This window comes from Antedon bifida, chromosome 4, assembly GCF_963402885.1.
Source record: "Antedon bifida chromosome 4, ecAntBifi1.1, whole genome shotgun sequence".
Taxonomy (NCBI): domain Eukaryota; kingdom Metazoa; phylum Echinodermata; class Crinoidea; order Comatulida; family Antedonidae; genus Antedon; species Antedon bifida.
In genome coordinates this window covers 14,065,286-14,087,368 of record NC_136229.1, presented here as the reverse complement: position 1 = coordinate 14,087,368, position 22,083 = coordinate 14,065,286, and the positions used below count along the sequence as shown (strand labels likewise).

At 35.4% G+C, this 22,083-nt stretch overlaps 1 protein-coding gene across 3 annotated transcripts; it reads right to left on the bottom strand.

Annotated features, from left to right (window-relative positions):
* Positions 1-4,923: 4,923 nt before the first annotated feature.
* On the bottom strand, positions 4,924-19,113 carry LOC144840175 (translational activator of cytochrome c oxidase 1-like). 3 transcript variants are annotated; one of them, XM_078695900.1, is made up of 7 exons: positions 18,979-19,113; positions 17,310-17,650; positions 15,031-15,137; positions 6,701-6,831; positions 6,449-6,611; positions 5,911-6,174; positions 4,924-5,062 (listed from the first exon to the last, which is right to left on the bottom strand). In XM_078695900.1, the coding sequence occupies exons 2-6, from the start codon at positions 17,644-17,646 to the stop codon at positions 5,950-5,952; spliced, it is 963 nt and encodes a 320-aa protein (XP_078552026.1). In that variant the 5' UTR covers positions 17,647-17,650; positions 18,979-19,113; the 3' UTR covers positions 4,924-5,062; positions 5,911-5,949. The 3 variants fall into 3 exon arrangements, with proteins under 3 accessions (XP_078552026.1, XP_078552028.1, XP_078552027.1); XM_078695902.1 differs by having other exon boundaries at positions 17,310-17,428; positions 18,979-19,080; XM_078695901.1 differs by lacking the exon at positions 4,924-5,062 and having other exon boundaries at positions 5,906-6,174.
* Positions 19,114-22,083: the final 2,970 nt, after the last annotated feature.

The following is a 22,083-nucleotide window of genomic DNA, read 5'->3' as shown; positions in this document are numbered from 1 at the left end:
GTGCTTTATATGCTTACTTTCTACACTTCTTAATATACATACTTAACACGATACCATAGTTATAAATATTACGAGTAGTTGTTAACATTGTGTGATTATAACAGTATTGATGGACTGATATTGTGTTGCTAGAGGAAGTGTTGATTTATTGTTTATAATGTTTGAGTTATACGTTGTCCTTTAGGTAACCTGGTTTCTTTTCAGCCTGCTCTGATCTGTATTATTTGCTCTTGTTTTGTTCCTTTCGAGTAGATATAAATGTGATATTAAACTTTCCAATTAGCATATTTAAATTACCATATGATGTAACTATGATGTCATAAGATAGTTATGACATCATATGTCACAATAATTTTCAATTGGCATTATTCTAAGGGGAAAATACAGAAACCGTAGGAAAAGATGTTTTAAATCTCATAAAAATAGTAGAATATATTATAACATCCAGGTTAAAATCAGAAGTTATTCGGCCACTCTTCACAGCATGCAATAGGATATTCCAGTTAATTTTCTGCAACTGCATCTTTTTATAAATGCAATCTCATATATATTTAAAGAAAAGAGAGTCTGTAATGAGTCGGAGTTGGATCACAGTTTCCCATCCAAAGTACTTTACTGGCTTTTCTGATGTGTTGTTAATTTTGGACTGAAAAGTTCTTGCTTCGAATATAATTCATCACTCTTGTTTCTTTGCAGTGCTGAGAGTTACAAAGATGTTGCAAATTTGCTCCTTAAGATGTTTTCTTTAACTACCGATTATTCCACTACACTGTTTGCTTCTTCTGTCTTAAATGCAATCACTTTTCGCGCCGCGGCTCTAGCCAGCTATGTCCCAGAAGGACATATTCATTAATAAGCTGTTTTATAGCAGTAGCTTTAGTATCTAAGGCTGACAGTTTTGTGAATTTGTAAACTCGACTATAATTTATAGGTCCCAGCTGCTGGACCCAAAAAACGTCTGGAAAAAGAGAGTCTATGAGGGCTCACGGTTGAATGATCTTGGATTCTCGCCCTTTGATTGGTTGATGCGAATCAACAAAGAATTTTCTCTTGTACCACCGTGAAGTCACGTTTTCTCTAGAGGGTATTCAGTTGCATGCCTACAGTACAGGTTGAGGTCACACACAAACAGACTACAGCACATTGTAGTTCAAAATGTTTTCAATGCCATTTTTGAATTAGTAGATTAATATTTGTTGGCAAATAATACATTGTTGGAAAGGTACACGTCTTCTTTCAAATGCTGTGTATACAATTAACTAGTGAAAAAATGGGCATGTGATTCATAATTAAAGAACTATCTGTGATTTGTATGTATTTTTGCGATTAAAGGACATCTTTTTAATAATTAATCATAAATTAATCAAAAGAACAATGAATAATGTTAAAATGTCGAGCGGCGTTTTTTGTAAGAAATATTTCTTGTTTAATGATGGCAACGTTATAGATTTAATAGATCCCCATCTGCATTAAATGGTTCTATTCCATTTTTCTGACATTTTCTGTTAAGGAAGTTGAATACTACTTGTTGTCGAAAAATTGAATACTGTAATTAGTAGTGGCAAGTTTGAAAATTACTTTATTACCTTAACAACCCCTTTTGAATTCCGTTGATGTGTTAAGCAGTATCTTTAACTGATGGTTCTTCATCCTTGTTGGCACATTATTGAATGACAAAAGATAAACATATGTCATAAAAAGTTGTTGGCTCATAAACAAATGTAAACCAAACAGATGCAATTTCTGGAAATGAAATAGCAACTTTGAAAGCAGAATGGAGATGCTGACTTTACTGCAGTATGTCATCTCAATTTTTGGATGGAAAACTGTGATAAACCCAGTCGGAGAACTGAGATGAGTTTGTGGTAAACGTCCAAAAACCCACTGCGATTGTGGTAAACGGCCAAGAACCCACTGCGATTGTGGAAAACGGCCAAGAACCCACTGCGATTGTGGTAAACGGCCAAGAACCCACTGCGATTGTGGTAAACGGCCAAGAACTCACTGCGATTGTGGTAAACGGCCAAGAACCCACTGCGATTGTGGTAAACGGCCAAGTTATCAATATATCTGTATTTATTCCAGAATTATTTCTTCAATCTTTGTCATGAGATTCATCTATATATAAATTTACGTAAGGGCAAAATTCAATAAAAAACGCGCGTTATTTCTAGAATGTTTAGTCGATGGTATATAAAGTTGTTTGGAATCTCGGTAATGATTTAAACGGCTAAGAACCCACTGCGATTGTGGTAAACGGCCAAGAACCCACTGCGATTGTGGTAAACGGCCATGAACTCACTGCGATTGTGGTAAACGGCCAAGAACCCACTGCGATTGTGGTAAACGGCCAAGAACCCACTGCGATTGTGGTAAACGGCCAAGAACCCACTGCGATTGTGGTAAACGGCCAAGAACCCACTGCGATTGTGGTAAACGGCCAAGAACCCACTGCGATTGTGGTAAACGGCCAAGAACCCACTGCGATTGTGGTAAACGGCCAAGAACCCACTGCGATTGTGGTAAACGGCCAAGAACCCACTGCGATTGTGGTAAACGGCCAAGAACCCATTGCGATTGTGGTAAACGGCCAAGAACCCATTGCGATTGTGGTAAACGGCCAAGAACCCATTGCGATTGTGGTAAACGGCCAAGAACCCATTGCGATTGTGGTAAACGGCCAAGAACCCATTGCGATTGTGGTAAACGGCCAAGAACCCATTGCGATTGTGGTAAACGGCCAAGAACCCATTGCGATTGTGGTAAACGGCCAAGAACCCATTGCGATTGTGGTAAACGGCCAAGAACCCATTGCGATTGTGGTAAACGGCCAAGAACCCATTGCGATTGTGGTAAAACGGCCAAGAACCCATTGCGATTGTGGTAAACGGCCAAGAACCCATTGCGATTGTGGTAAACGGCCAAGAACCATTGCGATTGCGATTGTGGAAATAGACCAGTCTGTAATTGAGTGGAAATTGTGGTGGACAATAAATGTAATTATAAACATATGGGAGAACGTTTTGTAATTGTGAATCTTTATAAGCTTTGACAATTATGTTGAATTAAAAACCATGAATGGCAATTATGCTTTGTGATATGTTTTACCCATGTGACATAAATGGGGGCTCGTCCGAGTCAAGCATAATTATTATATCTTGGATGTTAATTGTTATAAATTACATTTAATTATAAGGTCACTTATCATTAGTTATCAATATATCTGTATTTATTCCAGAATTATTTCTTCAATCTTTGTCATGAGATTCATCTATATATAAATTTACGTAAGGGCAAAATTCAATAAAAAACGCGCGTTATTTCTAGAATGTTTATTCGATGGTATATAAAGTTGTTTGGAATCTCGGTAATGATTTAAACCACCTGATGTAACCCTGTTTATTTATTAAATTGAGTTAGATAATTAGTTATTGACAATTAAAACAAATTTAGGTTCAACGATTTGCCCCAAATAGGGGTGTTTTCCGATCGTGGTATACACTGTCTAATGGATGTCAATCTTGAAAAATACCCACACACAATAATACGAGGATGCTTCGCAGTTCCTATCTCCTCCTACGATAATTGTTTTTAATATATGAAAACCGGTTGAACAGCTCGAGTACAGTATCAGAATGTTGAAGACAGGCCGATTTTCTTTAAAAAATACTATTTTGATAGATTTAATATACGTTTATACAAATGTACTGATTTGCGATGAATGGAACATTCCAATCTCTCAGACTCCCGTTTGTAGGTAAATTTATGAGCCCTACATGGTTTAACACAAGTAGGTAAATTTATGGGCCCTTTGAGAATAAACTTAAAACTGAGATATAGCATTGCAATACTTTGACAATATTGTAAATACTGTACGTAATAACCATTTTTGGTAAACGTCGTAGTGGTGTATCGTTACATGTACTTTACTATTTCAATCGACTACAACAGGGACAGTTTTAGTTTTTGGGACTCATTTTAAGACAAGTTTCTCCTTCGGAAGTAGGCCTAATTCCCAGTGTGCTAATTTTAGTTGACTACATTAATATCGTGTCTATTTATTCGTTTCTGAAAACGACAATGTATTTATAGTCCTGCGGTACGTACATTTGAAATCGCCAGTTTTTTGACGCTGAAATTACTGTGTATTCGAGAACCATCTGTGGACACGACCTAGATCGAACAATTGACTAAAAATGGATAATTTGAATGTTTTTATATTGTGACCTTTGACCCAAGGGTAAGATGAAAAATCAATGTGCTATTCTGAATCTTATGAGTCATGTTTATATTTGTACATTCTTATTCAAAATGCCTATTGGATTAAGAGATATTAGCATATATTAGATGGCATACTGGAATGACCTTTGAACCTTGACCCCAAAGGGTTTATGTTCATGTTTAATACATTCTTATACAAAATTCTTCATGGTTTAAGAGATAATTGGGATGGAAGATTTTATGCAAATTAGGTCACTTATACTGGGCAGATCAGGGTAGATTCTATATATAGCATTTTCTAATAATATTTTGAACATATTTCAACAATAAAACAATCTTTATATTTCCACCCACCTATCTGTTAAGAAGGTAGCCTAGTTGGTGGGAAGGGGGATCTCTAGTCAAACTTTGGAGCGGGGTACCCAGCAGACACCCATTTTTATTGACTTTAGGTAACCCTTTACACCATCATATAGTTAAATATTGGTACCTAGTTCATCTAACCAAATGTCTGGGCTGCCAATCTTTTGGTTAGTCTCAAACTTTATTCGAACAATTCTTTTGGATCAGCGGCAAACGTTAATAACAATACAGTTAAAACAACAATGGCAGTAAAAAGTATGATCGTCTTTTCCGGCCAATTAGGTCAAGGTGCCATTTATCATGAATTTTATTTGTGCAAGTACCATTTCCGGCCATCTAAGGGTGTCCTTTAATAAAATTAATTTCCTCTACAGGCTCCACCATGGGGTGCCTGTGGCTCAAATACTTTGTGTCTGAACCCTACCTAGACAGATCCTGGCTATGGCACTGTTAAATATAGTATATCTCTTCCTGTTTTCTGTAAAATAACAGATAAAATAAATGATAAATAGTTTCTTATTATTACAAGCAATTCTGCGATTTCCAGCAATTTACAGAGTCTTAACTCTTATGTAATTAACAAAGAAATCAATTCTATTTTTGTAAAAGTACAGATACCTGTACTGTTAGTTGATATTTGTAGATTCTTATGTAAATGCAAATGAAAAACTAAATTACAGATTTATATATAGTTTTATAGAAATTATCAGTAATATCCCTAGTTTACAGAAAAAAAGGGGTTTTTTTTACCGAAAAGCCCTGAATTTTTACCGCCATTTTTTACAGTGTAAGGGATAGCTAATTAGTTTGGATTGAACTAATAATATCATGTGGTAATAAAAGTGGTATAGTGTCTGGCAGCTAAAAATGCCTATTTCCCAATTAAACCTATACATTGTACAGAGTATTTTACATTGTAAAATTTTATTTAATTAGCATAAAATTGTAGCTATACAAACATATTCATAATAATTTACTAATTACTACTGGTGTTCCGATGCCTAAATAGTTGCGCTCCAAAATATCTCTCAGAATTGTTGACAGTCAAGAAGGGAAAGCGAGAACTAAGATCTAGTCATCAGGTGCTACTGGACATTCCGAGGAGCAAACATAGTTGGGGAGATCGGACTTTCAGTGTTGCTGGACCTAGGCTCTGGAACCACCTACCCTTGAACATTAAACACACATCATCATTGAGTCACTTTAAGTCACTACTCAAAACTCACCTTTTCTGATTTTTTCTACAGCGCCATGAGCAATGAATGTTGGAATGGCGCTATATAAATGGAACGATTGATTGATTGATTGATACTACTAAATATTTACATTGAATTAACTCTTTATTCACTGGATGTCACAATAATTCTAGATCTTATTTTTTGTTTCCTTTGTAGTAACATTATGATACACTTTCAAGACACTTTCATGATCTTCCAAAGCTTCTATTAATCGTGATATTTTCTTAAAGTTATTATCATCTACGATTAGTGGACTTTCTGCTATATAATCAATAGTTGTTGATTCTGGTGGATATTTCAATGAAATTAGATTATTGCCAACCTCACGCATATCTTTTGGATCACAGTAAAACTGAAAGTAAAAAAAGGTATTATTGTATACAGTCGATATGACAACAAAACAAAAAATACAAATCAATGGTAATGATTAAGTTTTTTTTCTCTCTTCAAATATACATAAAAAAAGAAAGCTTTAAAATATAGCCTGTCATATATTTGTTGATCATAAAATCCTCTATTATTATCATTTCTCAATGATAATAACGTAACAATCCAACTAGTGGTTTCAAGGGAGAAAGTAAGATTACAAAACACAGAATTTAATATAATGTTTTAATTTAATTTACCATTACTGAAATCTTATCATCTCGAATGATTTCTATATTTTCTGATCCAACTTCTATGGCTACATCCATTGCATCCTCCTCAGATAATAATTGTGTAGGCACTCTTAGAATTCCTTTCCTTAAAAATATCTGAAGAGCACTTCCAGAATCTAACATACTACCACTAAATTGAAACAGATATTTCTTAATTAACAAAATGACATCATTAAAAGTGAAAGTGGTCTTTTCTCAACTTAAAACACTGCGACTCACCCATGTTTGTTTAGAATCTTGGACAACTCTGATTTTGATTTTGACAGCTGTTCTGCAGACATGTCAATAACAAAGAGACTCCCGATTGGACCTTTAGCCTCCAATATGTACCTATTGCTCTTTGATTTTACCTAAGAAAAATCATAATTACTGTACTGCAATGTTTTAAAACACTAATAATAGAGCAGAATAGATTTATTACAACAATAATAACTAGAGGGCACTCTTAGAGCATGGAGGTAAAAAATAAATTTATTTTTTACCTCCATGCTCTAAGAGTGCATACTGTAATTCCACCTACAGTATGATTACCATACATAAAATTTCCCCCAGAAAATATTGAAAACAAATTGTTGGTGCGTGTGATTAGGCGAATTACACTATAGCATTGTGAATGCGAGTTTGGTGTAATATAGTTATGTATAGCACATACAGTACACCCATATCTAGTAAGTAGCCTAACTACTGCCATTTAGTATCTAGGTATGCTCCCTAAGCTAGCCCCCATATAAAGGTACTAGACGGTTGTCTCTCTTGCCGGTCATCATCGTCTTTGTGCGAGGGTGTGCAAGTAATAAAATGGCTATGCCGTGATTTTACACTCAGAATCTCCGTCGTCCTTCCTAACCGTCCTGTTTCGTAAAGTCCATATTAAAACAGGGAATCTTTCAGGTCGATTCGTTATCACCTCTTTTGTTATATTTAAAGATATATTGTCCCCCTAAAAAATAATTTTTTAAATTTTTTTTGTTGAATATGCCATATTAATATCACATAATAGTTATTCACTATGACCAAAAACTTGATCAAAAAAAAAACCATTTTCCACCAAAAAAATGTAATTTAAAGCAAAATATACCTAAATTGTCTGGAAGACAATGGTTTTTGGTTGAAATTAATAATAATAATAATAAATAACATTTATAAAGCGCAAGAGACAAAGGTTTCAAAGCGCTGTGTTTTCCAAGATCTGTGCAAGTAGTAGCGTGTGATTATGCTTCTCTGAAGAGATGAGTTTTGAGTTTAGTTTTAAATGTGATTACAGATTTTGATGAGCGTATTTCGAGGGGTAGAGTGTTCCAGAGTTTTGGGGCTGCGACAGCGAAAGCACGATCACCGTAAAACCGAGTTCTGGAACGGGGTCCAGGTTTTAGAAGAAGTCTGCAGGATGAACGAAGCGAAGAGTTGGTTGACGGAGTAATGATGTCACATATGTAGGCTGGAGCACATCCGTTGATGGCCTTATATGTCAGCAACAGGATTTTAAAACGAATGCGCTGAACTACAGGCAACCAGTGTAAGTCACGAAAAACGGGAGAAATATGTTCATGTCGTTTAGAGCCAGTGATAAGTCTTGCGGCGGAATTTTGGATTCGTTGAAGAGGAGACAGATAAGAAGTTGGTAGGCCGTACAGAAGCGAGTTATGACAGTCCAGACGAGATGAAACAAAAGCATGAACAAGACGTTCAGTTGATGTTTTGTCAAGGTACTTACGAATCTGGCCGATCTGACAAACATTACGAATGTGTTCTTTTAAACCGAGGCTGTTGTCTAGTTGGACACCAAGATTTCTGGCTGAGCTGGAGGTAGAGACACAAGTATCTCCGATATGGACCAAAGGAAATGATGATGCCTCACGGAACTTTGAATGAAAGTGGATCATTTCAGTCTTGGAGTCGTTGAACATGAGTTTATTTTGAATGGCCCATGAGCGAACATCTGCGATGCATGATTCAAGGCTGTTAACAGATTCAGAATGATGTGTAGGTTTCATGATTAAATATAGTTGAGTGTCATCTGCATAGATCATATGACGAACTTCCGGGTGGGAATTAATGATGTTGCCGAGTGGTCCAGTGTATAAGATGAAATCGAGTGGACCTTTTACGGATCCCTGCGGTACACCCCAGGGTAGAGCGAACTCATCAGACATCGAATCACCCACAATGATTGCTTGTCTACGATTCTCAAAATATGAAATAAACCATTTCAATGCGGTTCCGCTTATGCCGTATCTTTTCTGAAGACGTTGAATAATAAATCATGATTGATAGTGTCAAATGCGGCGGAGTAGTCGAGTAGAATAAGTACCGCTTCATTACCTTTGTCTAAAGCAAGTAATAGATCGTTTGTAACACGTAATAAAGCGGTTTCAGTTGAGTGGAAGCGGCGGTAGGCTGATTGGACTTTTGAAAACAGGAAATGTTCATCCATATATGCTTTTATCTGAGCAGTTGCAATTCTTTCCAAGACTTTGAAAAGGAAGGGAAGATTTGCTATTGGTCTATAATTTTGTAGGACGTTGGAGTCGAGATTTTGCTTTTTCAACAGTGGCATAACGAGGGACAATTTAAATGCAGATGGTACAGTACCTGATGACAGCGACATGTTGACGATTTTAGTGATATGCGGTAGTAGAGCGTCAATGCAGTTTTTTAGTAACCATGTTGGAATTGGGTCAAGTCTACTGGACTTAGATGCGCTTTCAGCGATGACTTTGCGTACCGTATCTTCTGATGTTTGCTCGAATTCAGCGAAACTACTATTACATGAATCGTCGACGTTGACAGTTATTAGTGGAGTGTTTATGGAGTTAAGTTTCTTGCAAATCTTCAGAATCTTTTCATTAAAGAAACAGCCAAACTGGTTTGCGAGATCCATTGAAGATGTGTGTTTTGGCAGAACAGGAGAAGAATCGGCCGAGTACAGTTTACTTATGATGCGGAAAAGGTTCTTGTCATCCGCATTAGCGATTTCATTGCGATGATAATTGCATTTTGCTAGATCTAGCATATCTTTATATGCTTTGCATTCCAACTTGTACCTCTGTTTGTCGATATCCAAACCAGATTTCAACATTTCTTTTGTCTTTTTATAAGTGAAATAATTATTTTTGATGATTTTTTTTCTACAGAAGTAGTACAGGAAAACTATGAATTATGGTTGAAAAAATTGCAACAGAATTTATTTCACCACAATGCATTTCTATAAGGTCCCTATATGAACATATTAAAAGTCTAGAAAAATCCAGGTAGGGGAAATAGGTTTTTTTAAACAAAATGGCCGCCAATGTCGAAAATGCCTAAAAAAGGACAAAAAAAACATAAATAGTAGATCTAATTACCACTTTATAGCGGTTTTTACAATGATTTTTATATTTCTTTACAGTTTCGAAGATCTGAACTACAATATACACATTATTTTAAGTGTTGTTAATTAGAAAATGGCCGCAAAACAAATGTTTAAGTATCTAGATATATCCCTATTGTTATATATAAAACGCAGTCCTTCCTATGCTTAATGCATAGTATTACGGTGTTTAATAATAAGTCAGTTCATTTACATTTGTACTGTTATAACAATATATTACAACATTGGTGGTGCCAGTGGGGAGGGGTATAGGGATGGGAGATCATATGGGAAGGGTGAGGGAGTCTGTCCGCCCCCCCCCCTCCCCTCTCCGCAATTGGCTATATTCGGGAGTATATGTAGACAATATGATGATATTTCCTAATATAAAACAATACCCCATTGAGTGCTGTTTCAAGGATTTTCATTTTTAAAAGTGACTAAAACTACCCTTTACTGGTATAATATTGTCGGAACTTCTTGGTGCGCTACCATTGATGGCCCAGCCAATAAGACATCATTTTGAATAACCTACACCACCGCACCCCTTCCCCCATCGGACATCATTTTGAATTTATTTCGTTGAATGTACGCCCTGCCACATGCATATTATACATAATATTGTGTTTTAACACATCTCTATTTGTAATAGAATTCACTGAATGACATGATGGTGTTGTATTTGTTCATATCTAAAGGGTGTATTTATTTGAATATACATGTTACCACATTACACCCACAACAATAAACGCCTCTCCGAATAAACTCCTCACGACGATTACACGCCCCCACTACCCTCCTTAATCAACCACCAAGGGCATTTATTCAAATAAATGCGGTAATTTCACTTTCATCTTGTCAGTATCTCATCCTCCATCTATTGGTGGGGAATTGAGCATGTGCTGATGCCGTGGCATTCTTAAAAAATAGTGGAGCAGCAGCAGCAGTCCAAACCATATTTTTTGCAACTGCAATTCATTTTACTACAACCTTATTTACAGGTACATCTAATCAACTTTAATAGTTTCTCTGGTGCTGGTAGTAAATTTGTCATCAATACTTTCCATCCCTAGTCTGTGGGTTGAAGAGTATTTCCTATCCACTGCTATACCTGGTAATAAAGACTCACGATTATATATGTTACCACATTACACCCACAAAAATAAACGCCTCTCCGAATAAACTCCTCACGACGATTACACGCCCCCACTACCCTCCTTAAAAATCAACCACCAAGGGCATTTATTCAAATAAATGCGGTAATTTTACTTTCATCTTGTCAGTATCTCATCCTCCATCTATTGGTGGGGAATTGAGCATATGCTGATGCCGTGGCATTCTTAAAAAATAGTGGAGCAGCAGTCCAAACCATATTTTTTGCAACTGCAATTCATTTTACTACAACCTTATTTACAGGTACATCTAATCAACTTTAATAGTTTCTCTGGTGCTGGTAGTAAATTTGTCATCAATACTTTCCATCCCTAGTCTGTGGGTTGAAGAGTATTTCCTATCCACTGCTATACCTGGTAATAAAGACTCACGAAATGAAATTTTGCAGCAAGGGAATAGATTTGCTTTTTGCAACTTTCTCAAAGAAAAGTAGGCTGTCTAAAGTCTCCATTGACTTCCCTCCATATATAGCTACCAATGCCAAATTCCTGATGCAATGTTTTCTTTTTTTTTGGAAACTGTTTGGTTTACAGAATTTGACATACAACTCCAACTTTGATGTGATTATTTTTAAGACCAACACCTTTTCCTAAACCAAATTTACTTACGGCCCATAATTATAGCCATTAAATACAAGAGTTTACTTTGCCTTCACATAATGTAACAAACATACATGGTACATAATAAATGTCTTGAAATGTTGCTGTTTCGGGCCAAGAGGTTTGATGTAGCAGTGCTCCCCCATTGATAACTACAGTGGGCAGTGAGGATGAAGGTTTCTGAGTAGTCTAGCAGTGTGTATGGAGTCAATGGAGTAACAGAGGGCTGCAGAAAAGTACAAGGTTCTTTTTCAACAAATGATGCATTGTGTATGACTGTCTCACATAGCCATCAATGATGAAATAGTATATGTGAGGGAATGTGCACTGCTTCTCTATTGATGAATATGGTTGATTTTGACCCATGTGTAATAATATGTTCTTTCCTCTTAAATTAATATTCTGTCACGGTTGCTTCATTCATTGATTTAATACCGTATGTTCTCGATGGGGGAGCACTGTGAATGCATGTAAAGTCTTTCCTTGGTGTGAAGCTCTGTAAAAATTAATTTGCTTTTTATACATGGAATTCAGGGATGTGATGCTACATCCCATCTATTTGGTTAAAAAAAAGGTGTTAGTCTTAAAAAGTCATAACACCTGGGCAGTAGTATGCTTACAAACTCTGTAAAACCAAACGTCTCCAAAAAAAAGAAACCATCGCATCAGAGGAATTGGCATTGGTAGCGCTATGGAGGAATACGTTCTGGGAGAAAGTAGCAAAAAGCAAAACAGCACTTGAAATAAAGTCTATTCCCCCCAACAACAAATGCTGCAAAGTGTTATTCCCTGCATGTATATTACCATGGTACAGCAGTGGATAGAAAATACTCTTCAACCCACAGACTGGGGGATGGAAAGTTACAAATGGCGTGATGTGTCCATTGATGACAAATTTACCACCAGTTACCACTGTTTGTGACGAATACCACGGCATCAGCACATGCTTAATTCCTACCTATAGACAGAGGATGATAACTGGACAATGAAAATGAATGGATTAATAGATTGTAAGATTGTATAATTCTAATGTAAATGAACTGTTTTGTTAGACACCGTAGTCCTGCATTATAATGCATAGGACTACGTTGTCTATTATTATAACCAACATGGTGATATCTTGATACTTAAATGTGTGTTTTGCTGCTAAATAGCACTTAAATTAATATGTATATTGCAGTTTAAATGTTTGACACTAAAGAAATATAAAAAGCATTATAACAACTGCTATCAAGTGGTAATTAGATATACAATATATGTTTTTTGTTCATTTTTAGACATTTTTCACCATTGGCGGCCATTTTGTTTAAAAAAACATATTTCCCCTACCTGGATTTTTCTAGACTTTTAATATGTTCATATAGGGACCTTATAGAAATGCATTGTGGTTAAAAAAATTCTGTTGCAATTTTTTCAACCTTTTACTGATTCTGAGCATATCTTTCCTGTACTAAAGTGAATAACTTTATTAAAACTGTGAAATTGCCTATTCAAAATCTGATTTTATTAATCTTTATTACCTCCGCCAAGGAGGTTATGTTTTCACCCCTGTATGTTTGTGTGTGTGTGTGTGTGTGTGTTTGTGTGTCTGTGAACAGCCTGGAGGCCACAGTTTTTATCTGATTCTCACCAAATTTGGCCACAATGATCTATGCCCGAAAAGGTCATAGGTCAAGGTCACAACTAACAAAAAACTATTTTACTGCCTAGAGACCACAGTTTTTATCCGATTCTCACCAAACTTAGCCACAATGATCAATGACTCATCATATAATTGTGGTTAAATTTTGAAGGGTCAGGGTCAAAGATCAAGGTCCACAAAAAAAAAAATAAAAAAAAAATAATAATAAAAAAAAAACATCAGTGGGACTTGAACTAGCGATCTCAACTGTGAGAGGCTGGATACATAACCATTACACCAAACTCTCATCCACAACTTTTTAGTGTGCAGTTAGCCTATTTACACTTAGAACTAATATATAATAATATATATTTTCCGGGGACATTTTATGTAGGGGAATTTTACAGTAGGAGGAGGTTTGTACTCTCGGAGTACCCTCCAGTTTTTTCATGTTTTTGGGGGACAATACATCTTTAAGTAGGCTATAAATTGAACAAAAACTCAATGCCAATTAACCATCTATTTATTCAGAGCCGTAGCCAGCATGAGGAAAACGAGGCACTCGCCTCATCAGAAATTTTTTATTTTCACCTACGGTAAGCATTGCTGAGCTGTATATGAACAATTTATATGATTATGACTTTTAATTTGGGAATTTTACTTTGACTTTTGTATATTTCATCATGTTTGCTGATCTATTGATTTGTGTTACTTTTCCTTTTTGTTTCGTTCATAGTTAAGTTTGTTTTCTCAATACATTTTTTGGCTCAGTGACTCATTGGTTTCAAAGACACAGCTTCGAATTGATGAGCGGGGGAATGTAACATGGTGGGACCAAACCCCATTAGTCACACAGGCTATTCACCCATTTAAGGAGTTATCCGTCGAGTATGGATAACTAATAATATAAAGAAGAAAAAAAGAAGGAAAAAAAAGAAACAGGACAATTACAAGAAGTTATCCGCTATTATACAAATAATGAATGTTTATGAGTGTAATGGTATAAATAATGGCATGAGGTGAATGATAAAAGGTTATATTTCAACGAGGCGAATTACACTCATAAACATTCATTATTTGCATAATAGCAGATAACTCCTTGTAATTGTCCTGTTTCTTTTTTTTGTACCATTACACGAATATAAAACATTAATTATTTGTTTTATATAACATCTAAATAGATTCCTGTCATTTGAATCAAATAAAAGGTAGGCCTAGCCAAGACCTACATTTGATTCAGTAACATTTGGTTTTTAATAATAATATATTAAATGTTATATTTATATGGATTTAGCCGAACGAAGAAAAGCAACAGGGGTGTAGGAGGGAAGAAGATCAAGAAGATAAGTAGGTTGTAAGGGTAGCGCTTTAAATGTTAGTAAAATGATCTTATATTTTATACGGGAGTCAATAGGTAGCCAATGGAGGTATGTGTGTAGATCTTCTGGTGTTAGAATGCATGCAGCAGTGTTCTAGAGACGTTGGAGTCGATTCATCAAAGATTTCGGTAGGGCAAAGAAAAGAGAGTTGCAATAGTCAAGGCGGGAAGTCACTGAGGCATGTCTTTACATGTTTGAAATCATAATTATTTATAGGAATATGGTTACGCAAAAACTGTAATGGTTGGCATCTCTGCAAATGTATTATTTGATTTTCCTTATGCATCTATAGCAATAGATGCTATGGAAATGCCATTCATGTCAAGTTTGAGGTGGATGACTTGAGATTTCCCAATTATGACCACGCCCCAATCCCATGCCCACTCTTAAATCTTATATTGTATTTCATCTACCGTATTAAAACTTACTGTATTGGTTAAAGCATTTTCAATGGTTGCTTTTGGTACTCCTTTATCCTTGGCCAATTTGATGGCTTGCATAAGAGCTGTATTTACATCTGGGTTTGTGCCACCATCTGCAATTATATATTTTCTTCAATTATTAAAGAAAAACCAGAGTGACACATACAATTTTTAGTAAAGAAATATATACAACAAATGTATATATCTTTAAAATAAAATGTTATGACAAAAAAGATTGACATTTCGTAAAACATTACGGAACTATTCTCAAGAGTAAAATTAACTATACAAAATATAAAGCACCAAAGTGTGACAGGAAATACTTCAAAAAATAGTAGGAAAGACTGAAAAGCCTAAAAGGATAGGCTCCTCCTCTCGGTAATTATCAAACAATTTCTAGGCACTTTTTGAGCTACAGCTGATGGCCTAATAAGGAAGTATGCCGATCACACAATCAACACCGTAATAAAACCAGTTGTCTCTTTGATTGAGTCATTTTGTTTAAAGGAAAGGAACACCCTGGGCTAAATGTGCCACTGTGCTTATAGATAAATATAATAAAAACATGATTACAATGGTTCAAGGTACAATAGTAAGCAATTTAGTTAAAAAATAGACTTTTAAACGACAACATATCGGAAATTGAACAGCGCCATTTTGACAGGTTAAGAGCAATTATGTGACGTCAGATTAGGTGGACGCATTCAAGCAAATCCAAGCGTCCATCGTCTTAGTACAGTATTTCAATATGGAAGTGCGGGATATAACCATAAATAAAATCAATTAAATAGCCTAACATACCTAATATTTTCAGAATATGTTTTTTATAATTCGGAAAATTTGGAACCAGAATATACAGAAAGAGAGTTAGTTTTGCGTCGTGCTGATGAGGAAAAAAGAAGAGAAGAAGAACATTCTCAAGCATAACAAGCCGTCGAAGAATGGTGTACTTGCGGCCAGTGTATCTGTACTGTATGCCTTACTAGGCCTAGAACTCGTGTTAAACGAAAATAAAGTAGACACTGCATCGTCAACCAACAGCCTCCGTTTGGAAGGTTTGCCAGTTAATTCCCCTACCAAATCCCGTTTGAAACAGCTAGGCAATAAAAGTAACAATAGATTAACAATAGCTGAAAGATTTACGAATTGGCTTGCAGAAGAAAAGATCGATCGAAGGTTTGTTTACCAAGTCAGCGCATGCTCATACCATGTCATCGCCGTCCTGCATGACCGCATGTCGCGTTATTAGCCAATCATATTAGCGGATTTGCTTAGCCAATAGAAGCGCCGAATGCAACCGCGAATCTTAAAATTTTCATCGGCCGTATCTGACGTCACAAACAGGCTGTCATGAGCACAAGATGGCGATTTTCAAATGTATTGAAAACAGCTTTAAAATCCTGTTTACTAGAAAACTACAAATCCGATTAAAACATAAATTGTTCTGAATATTAAGTTGGTAGGGTTACTTTTATAATAGTTAGGTAAGATATTAGGGTGTTCCTTTCCTTTAAGAGTTTTTTCAACTCACAATCCAAAGCATTTCATTAATTAAGCAATCAAATTTAGATTTACACTTAGGCAATACTTGACTGTATCAGTAAGACAGATATGATTTATTAGATGTTCTCCTATGATACCTTTGTTGTGTTCATTAATGCATTGATAAGGTGCGGAGTATAGCCTAGAATTGTACACAATGCATTCGTGGTTAACAAGCTTGGGTTTCCTTTCTATTGATTTTAACTATCCACTGGCATTATTTCATAATTTAACTTACAAGTTGTCTGAGTTGTTTAGTTACAGTATTTGTGTGATGCAAGCTATGTCAGCTACACTTGTCGGCTCCTTTATCAACGCATTAATGAACACAACAAAGGTATCATATGAGAACATCTAATAAATCATATCTTTTCTACTGATACAGTTAATTATTTTAATGTATTGTCTAAGTGCAGATCTAAATTTGATGCCTTAATTAATGAAATTCTTTGGATAAAACAGTTGAAAAAGTTATCATCAAGAGGAGGAGCTTATCTTTTTAGGCTTTTCAGTCTTTGTTATTATTTATATTTCCTGTTGTCACCCTTTGGTACTTTGTATTTTGTTTAGTTGTTAATTTTACTCCTTTGTTCTTGAGAATGGTTCTGTAATGTTTCCGAAATGTCTGATCTTTTTCTTGTCATTAAATTTTATTTTAAAGTTATAAAGTAAATATCTCTTAATTGGAAATTTATATATTATTTATTAACATTAAAAGAATGAGATCACAAATAGCTTCTTACCTCTAATTGCAATGCGTATTTGTTTAACAAATTTGGAAATTAGGTCTGCTCGTTCTTTATCTTTTGGACCTTTGATGTGTCGCACTTTTGACCACTTATTATGCCCAGCATAATCAAATCTGCAGACATGTAAAGATCGAATTTGCAATATAGTATTTAATCTAATAGGTGCTAGACAGATTTCAGAGTTCCATTGTCTACTGTATTGTGTTGGAGTGGGCCATGAATTAACATAATGGAAACAATGACAGCACATTTTAGCTCTTAATCTTACGCTTTTTGTACATTTTGCTAAAATGTGCATCACTTTCAATGAATTCATTATGTTCAGTAGCATTGTTCTAAAAAAAAAAAATACACATATAAAACATTAGTAGAAAATCATAAGTGGAAAATTTGCATCACTACTGCTCAGTGACAAAGGCACTCTGGGAAAGTATGAAATTGGCCATCAATGAGACATGAAAGAAACTGTTGGGCATCTAAAAACCTCCAAAAACTAATTTTGATAAACGACACCACTAGATGGCTGGAAATGGTACTCTCGCACACAAAATTTATGATAAATGGCACCACCTATAATTGGCACTATAATGCTCTCTGATCATAGCCAAACATAAATACTGTAGGTAACCGCAACGTTCCATTTTTTGATGTACGTCGGAAGAAGGCTATATACTTTACGCATGGTGACTGCCAGTGATCTAAACAATAGGTGCGTGGCTGTCTGGCGGTGTAATTTGTACGAATCATTCATGGTCTAGCTCGCTGTAGTGCGGTATTTGCGTCAATATCATGTTATATCCAGGGACCAAAAATGCGTATTTATTTTTCAGGTGAAAATTGGCAATTCATTTGCTCCTATTTGAAATTTACAGACACGTATCACTCGACATACGCTCATACAGGTAAGAAGTTAGAGTTATTCATGAACGAGTTTACGATTTTTTCAATTTACGAATAACCTTTTGTACTGTGGGGCACATATTTGGAGGATTTTCAGAGAGGTGAGGGTATTGGGTATGTCGGGATGGGGGTTGCAGTCGGTTAAGGGGGTTCGCTGTAAAAGGGAAGGGGGGTCTCCATATAAAAAACCATAAAAAATCCCCCTGGCTACGAGCCTGGGTTATATTTTCAAAATAAAAAAGCAACGCGCTGCAGAACTATGAACAGGCAAAATAGTAAATACATTTTCATTATCAGAGCCATAATAAATTCTTTGCCCAGGGATGCTGTGGAAGCCAACACAATAAACCAATTTAAATCAGTATTGGAAAAATACTGGACAAACCAACCAATGAGGTACGACTATCAGATGCACGCAAGAAGTAATGAGGGGAAAACAAGCACCGATTTCAGCCTCTACACCCCGAACCCAGTAAACCCAAGTTTACTTGCTGGCTCGTAATATTATTGGGCTGGCTAAACCCAAGTTTACTTGCTGGCTCGTAATATTATTGGGCTGGCTAAACCCAAGTTTACTTGCTGGCTCGTAATATTATTGGGCTGGCTAAACCCAAGTTTACTTGCTGGCTCGTAATATTATTGGGCTGGCTCGTACCCAAGTTTAATGATATGTAAAATATACTTGTATTACATTTATACCAGTTTTATTACGTTTTTAGATGTCAATCATAATAACCGATATTATAAAGGCAAAACTACTGACCTAAAAGCATAATATTATATGTAAAAACAGATGCGAAAAAAGCACAGCTACCCGGCCTGCCCAGCTACCAAAGATTGTATAGCGCCGCCCATACAACACATGGTTTACGATGAAATCGGTCGCGTTTGAAATCAGTCAGGATAATTCCCCGGTATTTTATATGGCGCGCCGCTAGAGCTATAAAATTTTTGATGATCGGTCGGTCGCGCTTGAAATCGGTCTGTGTGGAGCGGGATGCATATCATGCGAGCGGGATATACATTTTCTTCGTTTATATAGATTTAATTGATAATTTTTAGGAACTAGATTATTTATGTGGATATTTTTTATTTGGTTGATAAATATTTATTAATTTTTCTCAGAGGAGGATCTGTGTCTTTCAAATGGCTTTCAAATATAACTTACCGTATAGTTTTTAATTTGAATATCTTCATTTATAATAATCATTTAATGCAAATAATTAAGCAAGTACAACTCAGTGTCTCACGTACATAGGCCTACGCCGATCATAAATCTAAATGTTTAAATATTGCAGATTACCTCTTTGAGAATATCGAGTCCACCTTTATCCATCCATTATTATTCTCACATCTATCATCGTACATCATTGAACCGATATATTGATTTATAAGGGAATATTGTCGATATATTTTATTATTATCCTAAAAACCATGCTCACGTCAGAGTGGCGGAATGCAAAAATCATCATGCATCATCTTCCTTTATTGCATAGAACGAGTTTCGTAATTAATAATATTATTTTAAAAAAATATAAATATTCCGGTTGATAACATAAAAAGTTATCTTGACCAAGCAAAAGCAAAAGAACTGTCGTCGGAAGACAGCGAACAATGTGAAGGTCTACTAACCATAAATGAACTAACAAATGTCGTTTATAAAATGCACTTAAACAAAAGAATCTGATGGACTAACTATGGAATTGTATAGGTTTTTTTTGGGATTATGCTAAAAAAGTGTTATGTACATCCTTAAATTATAGTTACAATCAAAATAATGTATCTAAAACTCAAAAAAGGGAATAATAAAGTTATTATTCAAAAACGGAAAAAGAGAATTACTGTACTAACAAATTGTAGACCAATTACCTTATTAAATGCTGACTACAAAATAATGACCCATGCCCTGTCAGGTAGAATACAAAAAGTAATTGTATCAATCATTGATTCCGACCAAAAATGTTACATCAATGGACGGTTTGGAGGCGAGAACATACGCTTAGTAGAAGATGTTCTTTTCCAGACCGATATAAGTAACGCGCCTGGAGCAATCATTTTCTTAGATTTTGCAAAAGCGTTCGACTCTTTAGATAGATGCTTTATGTTAAAATGTCTTAAAAAGTTTGGATTTGGTATCTCGTTCACCAAATGGATAGAATTGATACAAAGACAAAGAATGTGTAGAAAATAATGGATGGCTAGGCTATCTGAAAGTTTTCAAATGGAAACTGGAGTGAGGTAAGGATGTCCACTGTCTGCTATCCTATTTATATTATCTATAGAAATAATGGTCATTAATGTAAGAAAAAATCTACAATGTAAAGGCATCATGTTGACAAATAACACCAATGATGTTTATGAATCTACAGCAAAAATACGTCAGTTGGCAGATGATACCGTCATATTTTTTTTTTCACTTCAATTCACATTTATTTTGCTCATCCTTTATAATATAGTTTATAGCATAAAATGATGGCAAGGATCCTGCATAGAGAAATTTGCACTAGATGAGATTAGTTTAAATTTTTTCTTAAAAGAAGTAGAGGTTTTTTGCAATATGTCTGGTTTAAAATTAAATAAAGAAAAAACTAAAGAATGTGGATTGGTTCCAGTAAAAATAACGAGACAACACCGTTTAGTATAGCATGGACAAAAAATCCTGTCAAATTTTTAGGTATACATGTCGGCTATAATAAACAAGGCCAACAGCCATTAAGTCGCGTGCTACAATGCATAGTGATACCGGACCGACAGACAGACAGACCGACAGACAGACCGACCGACATAGTGAACTATACTGACCGAAATTACTGAACATGTTTAAAAATGTTGAAATGTTTAAAAACATTTAAATTTTTTTAATTTACACGTGCGTAGCCTGTCACTTTTGACGTGCTCGTATAACGTAATTTCGAGTTAAGTAAGTCAAGAAAACAGAAATCGGGCAAAAAGAGTGCGCAATAACATTTAACGCGCAGTGCGCGCGCAAAAATCTGCGCAGTCGATCATGGCAATTTTGTAAACGCTTAAAATTGCCTGAAACGTACTCTTATTTCATCGAAAATAAATATTGAAAATTTTAAGCGCGCGTACGCATGCGTTACATGCGCTACTCACGTAATTGTATTGCCATATGATGATTTATGCCCTGAAATTTATGAGTACTAAATTTTATTTAATTGTGATTCATGGTTGTGAAGATATGATTACAAACGTGATTTCGTTAAATCGTGCGTAGACCGCGTAATTATTTATTGCGCACCGTGAAAACATAAACACATCGATTCCTGGCCATAAGGAATATTCTGTGAAAAATTGACATAGCTAGCTAGATTAAACTGATATCAAGATAAGTTCAGAAAGCGATAAAACGCATAGTGATACCGGACCGACAGACAGACAGACCGACAGACAGACCGACCAACCGACCGACATAGTGAACTATAGAGTCGCGTCCACGCGACTAAAAATGTGTTGCGAAAAAAATTGGAACAAAAAATTTACAAGGAGTTTTGCATTATTATGGAAAAAAAGAAACCTTTCTTTTTTTGGTAGAATAATAATCATAAGAGCCTTTGCAATTTCAAAGCTTGTATATAATGCTAGCATTTTAAGTGTACCTTAGTATGTATTTTTAGAAGTATATATATATTTTAAGAAGTATGTATTTTCAAAGGTAGAAAAGATTTTATATAGTTTTTTATGGGGGAAAAAAAAAATCCTTATAAAACATATTACAGAAGGAGGGCTCAACATGACACATTTTAGCACAATGGTTAATTCCTCAACGCTTAGTTGGGTTAAGAGACTGAAGTCCTGGCCCGGGTAAATGTAAATGTGTATATTATAATCCTTATGAATACACGGT

Excerpts from the sequence above, each read along its gene's own strand:
- LOC144840175 (XM_078695900.1), bottom strand. The coding sequence starts at position 17,646 with ATGCTACTGAACATAATGAATTCATTGAAAGTGATGCACATTTTAGCA. Across the intron at positions 6,612-6,700 it reads AAGATTCTAAACAAACATGG|TGGTAGTATGTTAGATTCTG; the intron begins GTGAGTCGCAGT and ends GTTTCAATTTAG. Across the intron at positions 6,175-6,448 it reads ATGATAAGATTTCAGTAATG|TTTTACTGTGATCCAAAAGA; the intron begins GTAAATTAAATT and ends TTTTACTTTCAG.